The sequence below is a fragment of the Octopus sinensis genome, linkage group LG7 (genome assembly GCF_006345805.1).
Source record: "Octopus sinensis linkage group LG7, ASM634580v1, whole genome shotgun sequence".
NCBI classification, from domain to species: domain Eukaryota; kingdom Metazoa; phylum Mollusca; class Cephalopoda; order Octopoda; family Octopodidae; genus Octopus; species Octopus sinensis.
Genome location: NC_043003.1, coordinates 78,050,775 through 78,063,061, shown reverse-complemented (window position 1 = coordinate 78,063,061; position 12,287 = coordinate 78,050,775). Strand labels below are relative to the sequence as shown.

Here is a 12,287-nt window from a genome sequence, read left to right as displayed (position 1 = left end):
ATAGTAACAGTGTAGAAGGGGTTAATTGATAGGGTACTTAGAGACTATTAGTTTCTACAGAGTATGTTGCCAATCATTTAGTTACTGGCTGAAAATATACATTATTGCTGTCGTTAGAGAGAGAGATTGCGTATGAGAAAGAGAATTATAATTTACTCTTACTCTTTTAATTGTTTCATTCATTTGACTGCGGCCATCTGGAGCACTGCCTTTTAGTCGAGCAAATCGACCCTAGGACTTATTCTTTGTAAGCCTAGTACTTATTCTATCGTTCTCTTTTGCCAAACCGCTAAGCTACGAGGACGTAAACACACCAGCATTGGTTGTCAAGCGATGTTGGGGGGACAAACACAGACACACACACACATATATATATATATATATATATATATATATATATACGACGGGCTTCTTTCAGTTTCCATCTACCAAATCCACTCACAAGGCTTTGGTCGGCCTGAGGCTATAGTAGAAGACACTTGCCCAAGGTGCCACACAGTGGGACTGAACCCAGAACCATGTGGTAGGTGAGCAAGCTACCTACCACACAGCCACTCCTACGCCTATTTGTTTCAAAATAATAAAAAAACAGGTTGTTGTTGAGAGAAATAGTGAGAGAGAGTAGGTAGATAGTTGTCATGATAGTAACTAATGAGACTTTCACTGTATACAAGTCTACTATAAAAAGAAGGTACATGCATGATTGAAATTCTTACTGGCAGCGTAACGACAGGTAAAGACCTAGTATAAATCTATTTTAGAGAGCTGTAGACAGTTGCAACTTGTTCCTGCCTAGTATCTAACAGAAATAAAAGCCCTCCAGTTTGGTAAGGGGTTCGATATAATGAATTAGATTGACTTGATAAATTCCTGGTTCACCTTCAGATAGCTCTCTCTCTCTCTTTCTGAGCTGAACTTCTTCTCTGAGAACTCCTCCATCCACCTCACTTAAAACTACCATCACTTCTAGTATAGCTGTGCCATACCAACTGGGAACAAGTTAGCCAATATTATCTTCATTATCCCTTGGGTATGATTTTAAACTGCATCTGGTAGTGGGGCCCCTGTTCAAGAGTTCCAGTGTTCTGAGGAGTGTTGAACCACTTAGCCATTATTGTTTCCAGGTCTACTCTGGCCCCGAGATGTAGCACCTGTCAGGGTCTCAAACAATGGGTTAACCCTTTAGCATTCAGATTATTTTGTCAAATGTAATGCTTATTTATTTTGATTGTTTTGAATTCATAATGCATAATCTCATAGCTTTGAAATTTTGATGATGTGATTGTATATTTTTAGAATGACATTGTTGAGTAGATGGGAGAAGCCAAATCTGGGCAGTTCGAACATAAATCAGGTAGAATATTTGGGGCAGATATGGGTGGCTTAAATGCTAAAAGGTTAAATAGCATATAACCACCCAAACCAGAGTACACTGAAATCATGGAATGCATAGTGGTGAGTGTGAACTAACTTGTCAAATGAATCTCATTGAATCAATGAATATCACTGGATGCTAAGCATGTGAACAATCAAGAGCTAGGGATCAATTTGTTCAGTTTTCACCAACTAATGCTATCATCTGCAGTTAAGGCATGCACAGATGAGATATTTCAGCTAGCAAAAGACCAATGTGATTGAAACCTGAAGCAGATGTTCATGCCACGTTGCTCAATCAGAATGTCAGGTATAGAAAAAGTTGCATTCGTCCAGACAAGTCAACTGACTACATGATGATGAAGAGTACTTGATTGCTAACTATTTTATCAACACTGAAAAAAAAAAAACGAAAGGTAAAGCTGACCTCAGCTGGATTTGAACTCAGAATATGAAGGCATGCAATTAAATACCACAAGGTATTGACAACTATTTTAGTAGCTTGCAAAGCAATGTTCTACAAAAGTAACCAGCCCTTGATACACTGCACACAAAACAGCCCCTAGTGATTCCCTAATAACAATGGGTTGTTAATCTAATCCAATTCTACAGTACTGGCTAAATTGACAGGTTCAAATCTCTGTATGACTATTCCCAAGAAGAAAAAAAAGGTCTCTGCTGGGCTGATTTTCTATATATGCATCACATGAAATCTTCATTGTCTTTTGGTGCTGATTACTGGGTGGAAAAAAAGATATTCAAATTTTTAAATTATAATTTCGATGAAGTGGCACGATTTGTGTCGCCAATGTAGAATCTAATGTAGTTTGATATGTTATTTACTTGGTACAAGATGTATCTATGATGGGCCGCCTCACAAACCCTTATCCAATATAACTGAGTTGGCAGCCCATAATCAGAAAGCTGGCCCAATGAAAGTAGACCACTGACAACTAGAGAGAATGCCGCGCGGAACAGCCTTTGAGTTTGCCCCTATCTCCGCCCTTATTCAGGCTTATGCTGCAGACTCAAGAGTGCTGCCCCAACAAAAGCAGCACCCATGCGTACCGCCCCTTCTCCGTTTGATAGTGATTAAGTTGAACTCACCATCGTTCATTTTGTCCTTACTAGGTTCAGCAAACTGCCCGTGATAATGAACGAATGTTAGCATTGTGTCTTAGAAAGATAGTGATTATAGAAAATCTATTTAAAAAATGCTTTAAATGTTCAGAGATCCACCTAATAGATGAGATATAGTAGCCAACAGAAGGTTATTTAAAAGAATTTTCCATAAAATTTGCAAATACAACTTGCCAAAAAGTAATTAGCAGTAACGGGAGAAAGAGAGAGAGCTGTTTCACAAACAGAATACTGAAACTAACAACGAGTCATTGAACAAATAATTAAACAACATGAAAAAGAAAAGAAAAACCAACAATTCGACAAATAAACAGGGGATTATGTAACTTTCGAGTTGGACCGGTTTGAGCATTTGAACTTAAAACCGGAGTGTATTAAGCGACACCGAACTTTTTGAAGTCGGTAATTCAAAACTAACAAACTACAACAATCTAAAATAGAAATACTCGCTCGAAATAAACTCGTTAAGCAAATAAAAATAAAATAAATAACTTCCGGTTGAGTTAGAAAGACGATTATGTAATTTAGTAAAGATGACAGAACTTTCAATAATTAAACATGAGTTATTCAGAAATAATGGAAAAGTATATAAAAACAAATATTTGACCAGTTGCGCACAGCATGTATGCTACATGTACGCATGGTATATATTTAATTGTCTTTAGCTGTTGTAAATTACGAACTGGGTATGTCAACAAGTGGTTAAATCCTCGTTGAGAATTGTAATAGAAACTAACAGAGGCTCCCTTGGTAAAACTTAGGCATTTCCTAGGTGAAATTGTTTAGTCAAAACTTGATCCCGACTAAACAAGCCTATGATCAAAAGGCATTTCAGCCGTAACCATCCAAATGTTCGTGGATATCTAGGACTATCCTAACTGATGTCTTATACCCACTTTCTAAAACCACAGAGCGTGATATGAGGGGAAAGCTGACGGACAATTTCTAGCAGGTATAAGCGACAGGAATAAAGATCTCCGAAGCATGTTAAACATGTGTTTAAGTCTCAAAATGCTGGAAAAAAAAAAGCAAACGAAGTTTATCAGTTCGGTTTCCCGTTGAAATGAGAATGCATAATGATCAGCTTAACAGACAAAAAAAAAAACTGGAAAGATAAGGACCAATTTGACACTTTTTAACTAAGTTGCCGCGTAAATTGGGCGTGAACGTATAAATGAATTGAAAGAGACAAGTTGACAGGTGACTGCTGTGTACTATTGAAATTAGCAACCGAAAGAAATTTAAGCAAAACATTAACTGCACGTGTCACGAAATTTAAACACTGTTGGCGAACTATATACGGAAAGACTTAACTGGAAAGTCTTAACAGTGAAATCCTAAATTAGATAATATATTCTGTATTTAAAAAATGAGAGTGTAATATATATAAATTAGGAACAAGACTTTAAAAGAGGCGGTTACTGTCACTGAAAAGATATTTTATAACTACTGCCTCTTTATCATGAGGACACCTATGCGATCGTTCCGTCTGCTAGAATAGCATCCAAATTATTTAAAATCAACTTCTACCATCTAAAAAAAAAAAGGAAGGACAATAAAAAACGTAGTCTCGGTTACGGACAATGACGGGGTGTCTGGCAATGGCTTAAGTACAAGTACCCTTTCATTTTTTTCCATCCTATCTGGCGGTGGGGGGGGGGTGCTGGAATGAATGAAATTGCATAAGGTTAAAAAATTCGAGGAGACACGTGAGTGTCTGCATTGAGTAAAAATCGGTTGTTAAAATGATTGTGTAAACACGACTTTAAAAATATGAATAAGCCCCACATTTAGGTGCAATAAGCCCAGTATTGTATAGTTTAGCCAGTAAACAAAACATCTGTGAATTCCTGTACAATGCCAGTAGTTACATAATTGAAGGACACGTTTTCATACAACTAGAAGAAATGTCAAATCGAACACCAATACACTTCTAGTCAGATAAATATTAAAAGATGCAATTAACTAAACGACATTTCATATAGTATTATTAATTCATAGGAATGTAGATATCGGTGAAAAAAAAAAAACATTGTTAATGTCATGATATCACATACCATTAGAAACATATCTAAATTATGAATAACGAAGAAAAAATAATCATTTCACAAAGCATAACAATGATGCTTTGCAGAAAGATGAAAATATAGCTACAAGCTGTATGAAATTAACATAAGGGAATAAAAAATATTTATTGTCACCTCGCCGAAAACAAGATTTTGAGGTTTGTTTTGCATTTTTAGCGCTTATGCATTAATTTACTTCAAGCTTATATTTTTGGTTGTTTTTAAGTATGCACAGTTGATATTGAATTAGATTGCCAGAAAAGAAAACATCACACGCGCGCGCACGCACGCACGCACGCACACACACACACGCTAACACTACACAAGGTGAATACATTTAATCTTCGATATATCGAGCACAACGATTCCCATCCATGCAAAACAGCACCAACTGATGCGTAGAACAACGTAGTTTCCCCTCTATTCTGAGATGTCAGCTAAATATAGAACGGTGTGCGAAGATCGAAGACTAGAGTGATTTTCATGGATGTGATCGAAGAAATGTGGATGGTAGGGGCGCGCGCATTGTATGGCGGTTAAAAAAATGCCTGTCAGTTGAGTTGAAAGGCAAAAAATAACAATACAAAGCAAAAAAGAAGTGATTTAGTCATTCACCCGCTAGATGAATGAATGAATGACGAACGAACGAATTTTCTATTTTACTCTATGTATGTATACAAATTAACGTTCACTATGACAACATCGTCAACGAAACTGCATTCTACAATGCTATGTGTATGTTGACATAACGATAATATAGAACGAAAGAGAAAAAATATTTGAAAAAAAAAAATGATAGAGGTGGATATGTGTATTTCGTAATCAGCGTCCACATATTTTATTCAAACATGAAACGATACCATTTATCTTTTTTCTAAATCAGCAATTAGAGTGAACAGCAATAGAGTGAATACCAGAATGCATGCATCCTTCCTATACCTAATTGTTGCACTTTCTTTCACTCCCCCCAGCACCACCACCTCGATCAAACCAGCGTTAAGAAGCATTCGTTGGAATTGGTTATTTAACCACAGGCCGGTTCTGATTAAGCAGTTCTCTGATCAAATGCGTTTCAATTATTATTATTATTACTTGTGTGAGAGAGCGTGTATCAAAGACTAAATTATCTAATGTGGCCTTTTTAATAAAGACTGCATACTGCGATTTGGCTGTAATTTTTAGCAGGTCGAGCGACCATGTAGAGACTTCCACCTTCGCTCGTTTCAACAGGGTTTCTATTTGTGACACGGCTGTTACTCGGGGATTTAATACTTGAACCTGTTCCCCATTATAGGAAGATAATGTGATTACTTTAACGAGCACTTCTCCCTACTTGACTCGTAAAAATGTGTGGGTTTTTTTAACCCAAAGTCAACCCTGGTTGAGCAGAACTATTGTCAATTATATCCTAGTCATGACCACTTCGTGCTTTTTTATGCATTGTTCACCGTAGGATTACATTATCAAATGTGTTAGACGACTACTAGAGCTAGGGGCATGTTTAATTTTCAACACAGCAGTTGTTGTTTAGCCCCAGGCCTGGTGTGACTTAGGAGACACATGATCAGAGGCATTCCAAATGACCATTCCATTTTCTGTATACAGAATGACTAGTCTTATTTTAATTCCATTTGCATCTTGAATGCCTTCTGTGAACATGTTATCTGGGTGTGTGCACCTTATCCCCTACTCAGCATGACTCCCTAATTGTCAGATATTGTGGGTGGAGCTGTTTTCAGTTGTATTTCTAAGATCTGCGGTTGTTATAGTTACGAACTGCGTTTAGTCAGAGTCTGCAAAATTACACGCCGTATTTATTTAATGCTTAGTTCTACACTATTACTTACTATTTTTAAGCATACCATAAAAACATAACTGTCCAGTGTAAAGGCAGCAGGGTATATGAAAGAATTTAGCTGCTATTTCTAGCCAAACAAGTGTATAGAGGCTCCTTTGGTCATTGACACAGACAGTCAGCGAAAGTCAGAGGAAGTAACAATGTCAGTCCAGTTAAATAAAAAGGATCCGGTGTACAGTGTACTTGATATATATATTAATTACATGCACCACCAAATACAGTGCATTCATAACTATGCATACATACAATGCACAGATGCGCGCGCGATGCAGCTGCTGTTATTATTATTATTATTATTATTAGCATTCTTGCTGACCAAAACGTGGTCTCTGGATTCTGTTATTCTTTCCAAAACTTCCTTTGAAATGCAGTTAAGCCTCGTAATAAGGGGGACAAAACTGCAAACCCCGGATAAGCACTTGTTACAAAGGCCCTTCGATATATATATACATACACACACAAACTAAGGATTAAATGTATCAACATAGTAGTGATATGAAAGTGCTAAGGATAAATAAACAATTACCAGTTGACAAATATGCTGCAAGTCTTTTTCTTCCCTTCGTGCATCTACTGACACGTCTGTCTACGACATATCCCTCCTTCCAAACACAAAAAATGCACACCAAATTTATGTGACAATGTATGTGCGCACATAGACACACATACATACATTATATATAGGAAAGAGAAAAGAGACAAAATAAAATACTTACCTCAGTGCCACTTTCACGGCATCTCCTTGTGTTGCATCCATATCGGCTACTATAAATCGTTAGCATTCAGTTATCTTTTGTAATTCGTTCCTGGTCAATAGTTTTCCATGCTACAATAATAACACTGCTGACTCTCCATAGCATTTAAACCATAACAGCGAGGTGTAGAAACGGTGGACATAGACAAACCAGAACTTTAAATGAGCAGACGTTGAAATGTCGTTAGAGAAATGACATTGAAGTAGATAAGCTCGACACAATTCATAATCATAAATAAACACCTAGTTGTAGGTTCGGTCCTGGCCACAGCCGTCGACAGTCAGCGATTGACAAGGACAGTAGTAAGTAAAGAGTCCATGGCATGTTTAGCAGCAGTAGTAATATCGACAGAAGACGACTTACAACTGCAGAAGCAGCAAACCGAAGAAACAACTAAAATGCATTAATTTCACAGACACAAAACATCAAAAAGAATTACCAGAATAAAATGTTCTTAACTGACATGCTGTCTTCATGTATAACAAACCTTCTTCGTTCAGCAAAATTTAAAATATTCAATAATTTCCTAAATATATATGGGAGGTTTGCGCTATTTTTTTTAACTGGTGCTTTTCTTTGAAGTCCTTTAATTAAAGCTACCATGAATAAACAAACGACTGTCGGATGTGGATATAGTTTCCTTTTCTGGAAATATAGAATTATAAACCAACAACTTGTTGTGTCCTTCGTAATTCCAGTGCATACAGATGAAAGAGGGGAGCCCACAGTTCTAACAGACAGTGGTTCCCTTGTTGAAGAAGTCAGTCAGACTAGACACTCTCCTGGTCTTATTGATTTTAATGAAGGTTTTCCTTAACACTAATTAAAGTAACACACTCACTTGTACTTTCCCCCTTCCTCCTCTTCCTTCTGAGAAGCAGCAGCAGCAGTAGCGGCGGCAACAGTCTTTGCCTGCTGATGAAACTCACAGATCGGTGTCTGTTGCTGTTTGTTTCGGTGGTGGTGGTCGTCGACACTTACATCGCATTTCGTTAAACTCAGTTTGAGATTTAATTCTATTTTTTTTATTTTGTTATTTGGTTTTGCTTTTCTTTATTTTTAATAAAAAAAAATTTCTTTCACTGCACTGTTGATCACAACGCCCCCCAGCGACATGTCACACTTTACATCTATTAACGAAGAACAATAACTCTTCTGCCAATTTGATCTGGTGTTGATATGAAACACAGTTCATGTGAATTGACGGAAGAATCCTCTAGCTGGTAGTTCGACCTGCTAGAAATAGCACCCAAATTTCCCTCGTATTATAACTGCTGTCTTAAGAAGAAAGGACACATTGGATAAAGTAGTCTAAAATATATTAGGCTTCAAAAAAATATTAAAACATTAATTAAAGAAAACAGGACGGTCAAGACTAATACTTTTGTTCAGGTCTACGATATTAAGGCTGACCAGGGGCAAAACCACAAAAGCTGAAGTGTCAAATAAAATGGTTTGCCGCTAGGAAAAATAAACTGAATATTTGGACAGGACCCTTTATTAGAGAGATTCAAGATTTTCTGGTCGTACTGAATATATTGTGATGGAGGGGGGAAGAAAATATTGAAGGTTAAAGGAAGATGTATAGTCTGTTTTTTTGGGGGTTTTTTTTTTGTTTATTTTAGGCCCAGGTCAGCTCTGATTCAGTAGACCTATGATCAAAGACATTCCAACCATGATAATCTCGTCGTTTTTTGCTGACATCGTTTCTTTTCCTCTCTAAGAAGTATGTGATTTGGGGCGGAGGTAAAGATCATGGACCGCACCCCCTTTGGGATTTTTGAGGGGTTTCATTTTTACATGAACACATTACATCGAAGACGGAGATTCCGAATCTGCAAAAAAAAAAAAATCTGCATTTCAAAATTTAAATCCCCACCACCGCCTTCACCCCCACCCATACACACACACATACATTTCTTAAATTTTCACTTTAAAAAAAGTTTTTCTTTGCGAAATAGGTAGAAAAATACGGAGATTATTATTATGATTCTGAAAAAAAGATTCTGTAAAATTTCAATTTTTCAAAAAAAAAAAATAAATAAATTCCCCTCCACCTTATGACAAGAAGTGAAATTAAAGTGTTTTCTCTACTAATGTTTTACGATGAACCTAACCCAACATGTGGTGGAGGGTCTTTTGGAATTAAGAGAGCTATGTAAAAATTAGATATTTTGCACACATACACAACAAAATGACATCTAATTTTTTTTTTTATTTTGGGGGTATGTAACTATTATTTCTAGCAGGTCGAATGAGTACATAAAAAAGGGACGTTTATTGGCTTGATAATCAACGTTTTATTGCTCATGTCGCTGGGCGAAGACAGTTGTCATTTTTCATTCGTAGTATCCTCTGGTTCAAGGCGAGCTGGCAGAAACGTTAGCACGCCGGGCGAAATGCGTAGCCATATTTCGTCTGTCGTTACGTTCTGAGTTCAAATTCCGCCGAGGTCGACTTTGCCTTTCATCCTTTCGGGGTCGATAAATTAAGTACCAGTTGCGCACTGGGGTCGATGTAATCGAACTTAATACGTATGTCTGTCCTTGTTTGTCCCCTCTATGTTTAGCCCCTTGTGGGTAATAAAGAAATAGGTATTTCGTCTGCCGCTACGTTCTGAGTTCAAATTCCGCCGAGGTCGACTTTGCCTTTCATCCTTTCGGGGTCGATAAATTAAGTACCAGTTGCGCACTGTGGTCGATGTAATCGAACTTAATCCGTTTGTCTGTCCTTGTTTGTCCTCTCTGCGTTTAGCCCCTTGTGGGTAGTAAAGAAATAGGTATCTCGTCTGCCTTTACGTTCTGAGTTCAAATTCCATCGAGGTCGACTTTGCCTTTCATCCTTTCGGGGTCGATAAATTAAGTACCAGTTACGCACTGGGGTCGATGTAATCGACTTAATCCTTTTACTTGTCCTTGTTTGTCCCCTCTGTGTGTAGCCCTTTGTGGGTAGCAAAGAAATAAGTATCCTCAGGTCGATTGGATCAAGGATATGTTCTTAAGGTATTGTTTAATATGACTTTGGTTGATAAACATAATTAATTAAAAGAAATCTTGCTGATGGGATTAACAGATATTGTTGATGTATGTAACACTAAACAATCCAAACACTTAATATTCGATCGTATGATTATAACTAAAGCTATCACCTTTTTGGCATTCCTACACAAGTGTGTCCTCCACCGACTCTGTTTCCTTATAACTTTAAGAAAAGTGCAAATTTTTTTATGAAACATTTTACAAATATCTTTCAGGTGGTGTTACTACTATATCGGAATTTAATGTTTAAAAAAAATTGGTGGGCTGCGCACACATACTTAATGGCACACATCGCATATATACCTACAAAATGAAACGTGAAATTTTTTCAAGTAACGTGATGTATGTCAATATGTATGCGCACCCACCAATTTTTATGTTCTTTCACATTAATTTCTGATACAATCGTAATCTAAAGCAGTCGATTCATGTGAATTATCCGAAACTCTTCTCTCCACCTCCAACAAAATTTTTCTCAAATTCCGATGTAATCGGAATCTATACTATCTGAAAGGTATTTGTAGAAAATTTTATTACAAAGTATCCATTTTTCTGAAATCTATGAGGAAACACACTTGCATGAGCACACTTGTTAGGTATGTCCTTATATGTATGTACGTACGTATGTATGTGAACTCAGAACCTATACGTCTATATTTCCTTTGAAATTTGCAAGATTTGGTGAGAATATTCAGCAATGTTGGTTGGAAGTATTGCTGTAGTTGGAAAGTTTGGTTAGTTGTCTGATGTTTTCTGGTTCCATCTCACAGTACGGCAGCTTGGGAAAATGTCTTCTTATTTTACCCTAAATCCATGTAAATAAAATGAAATAAGAGAGAGAGAGAGAGACTATACAATTCCATAAGTGAAACCGTTCCCACTTTTGAATGATAGATTTAATCCGTCACCCAGTTTAACACCAATATCTGTTCCTTCGATATTTCCAGAGGTTAAGAGGGGCAGGTCTTCTGTCTGACGATAACGTTTTTCCTCCTCCCACCAGTCTCGGAGAGTCTTAAGAAGCTCTATGAGCACTGGTCACTTTTTCAGTCTGTCAGTGGTTCCCACCCTTTTCACTACCCAGGCCCCCTTTTATTTAAATGAATTTTCCCACGGACCTCTTTTAATATACTTATCCTTTCATATGTATTATAGTTATATATATATATATATGTATATATATATATATAGAGAGAGAGAGTTGTCCGCCGCGCTAAAAAGTTTCTCTACCCCTGATCTAAAAGAAAGAGACACTTTACAGGTAAAACATAAGAAGATATATTGTAACAGTGGCTTTTCCTGGGATGAAGAAGTTTGTAACAAGAGTTTCTTCTAAGCGGCTAGGTACTAGGCTTTCCTGTGTGTGGGGGGGGGGCTGTGAGAATTAAAGATGACTGACAAATTGCCATGTTAAATAAAACTGTGAAGATTTTAAATTTGTCCAACACCAATGATGAATAGAGAAGAATTATATGCATGCAAACTATATTTTGTTTTCTCACTGATAGGGAATGAGTAGAAATTTCGCTATTTTAAGCGGGATGTCTGGTCAGTTTCAGAGAACCATCGTACCGGCTCGTTTGACATTTGTAAAACATTCTCTTCCTGCCTCTAAAAAGAAAACAACCTTTGTTCTTGAAAAATTCGCTCCACAAAAGATGCTTTCTTTCCGAGGTTATGAAATAATAGTTGTTTTTAGCATTTACAGAGCATGTGATAGTTTGGCAGTGTTGTACATGAGTATAGAGTAGGGTTCCGCAAACTTTTGATGGGTAAACCAGCTGGACTGGAAATGTTTTGTTTTGTGGATCGCAACGAATATACAAATGAAACCGTGTTGATATATAAAAGAGCTTATCTTATTGTTGTTATTTTTAAATAGATATTATTTTCGTTTTGAAAAGTCACTTGAAATAAAGGAATTGCATCACATTTAACCAGACAAAAGTCAGCATGACAAAGTATACAGTGAAGGATTATGCAATTTTAGTTTTGCTAAATGGGGTGGAGGTAGCAGTTATAGCTTTGAAATATCTGTGACGCTAATCAACACACT

The 12,287-nt window shown here is 36.9% G+C and overlaps 1 protein-coding gene across 6 annotated transcripts in view; it reads right to left on the bottom strand.

Annotated features, from left to right (window-relative positions):
- The window catches only part of LOC115214537 (kinesin-like protein KIF21A), a 176,923-nt gene extending 168,775 nt beyond the window's left edge, over positions 1-8,148 (bottom strand). For 4 of the 6 annotated variants that reach the window (XM_029783744.2, XM_036504851.1, XM_036504850.1 and 1 more), the window contains exon 1: positions 7,155-8,148. In XM_029783744.2, the coding sequence (XP_029639604.1) occupies positions 7,155-7,195 (41 nt within the window). In that variant the 5' untranslated portion in view covers positions 7,196-8,148. The remainder of the gene's footprint in view (positions 1-7,154) is intronic. The other 2 variants (XM_036504852.1, XM_036504854.1) reach the window with 1 other exon arrangement.
- Positions 8,149-12,287: the final 4,139 nt, after the last annotated feature.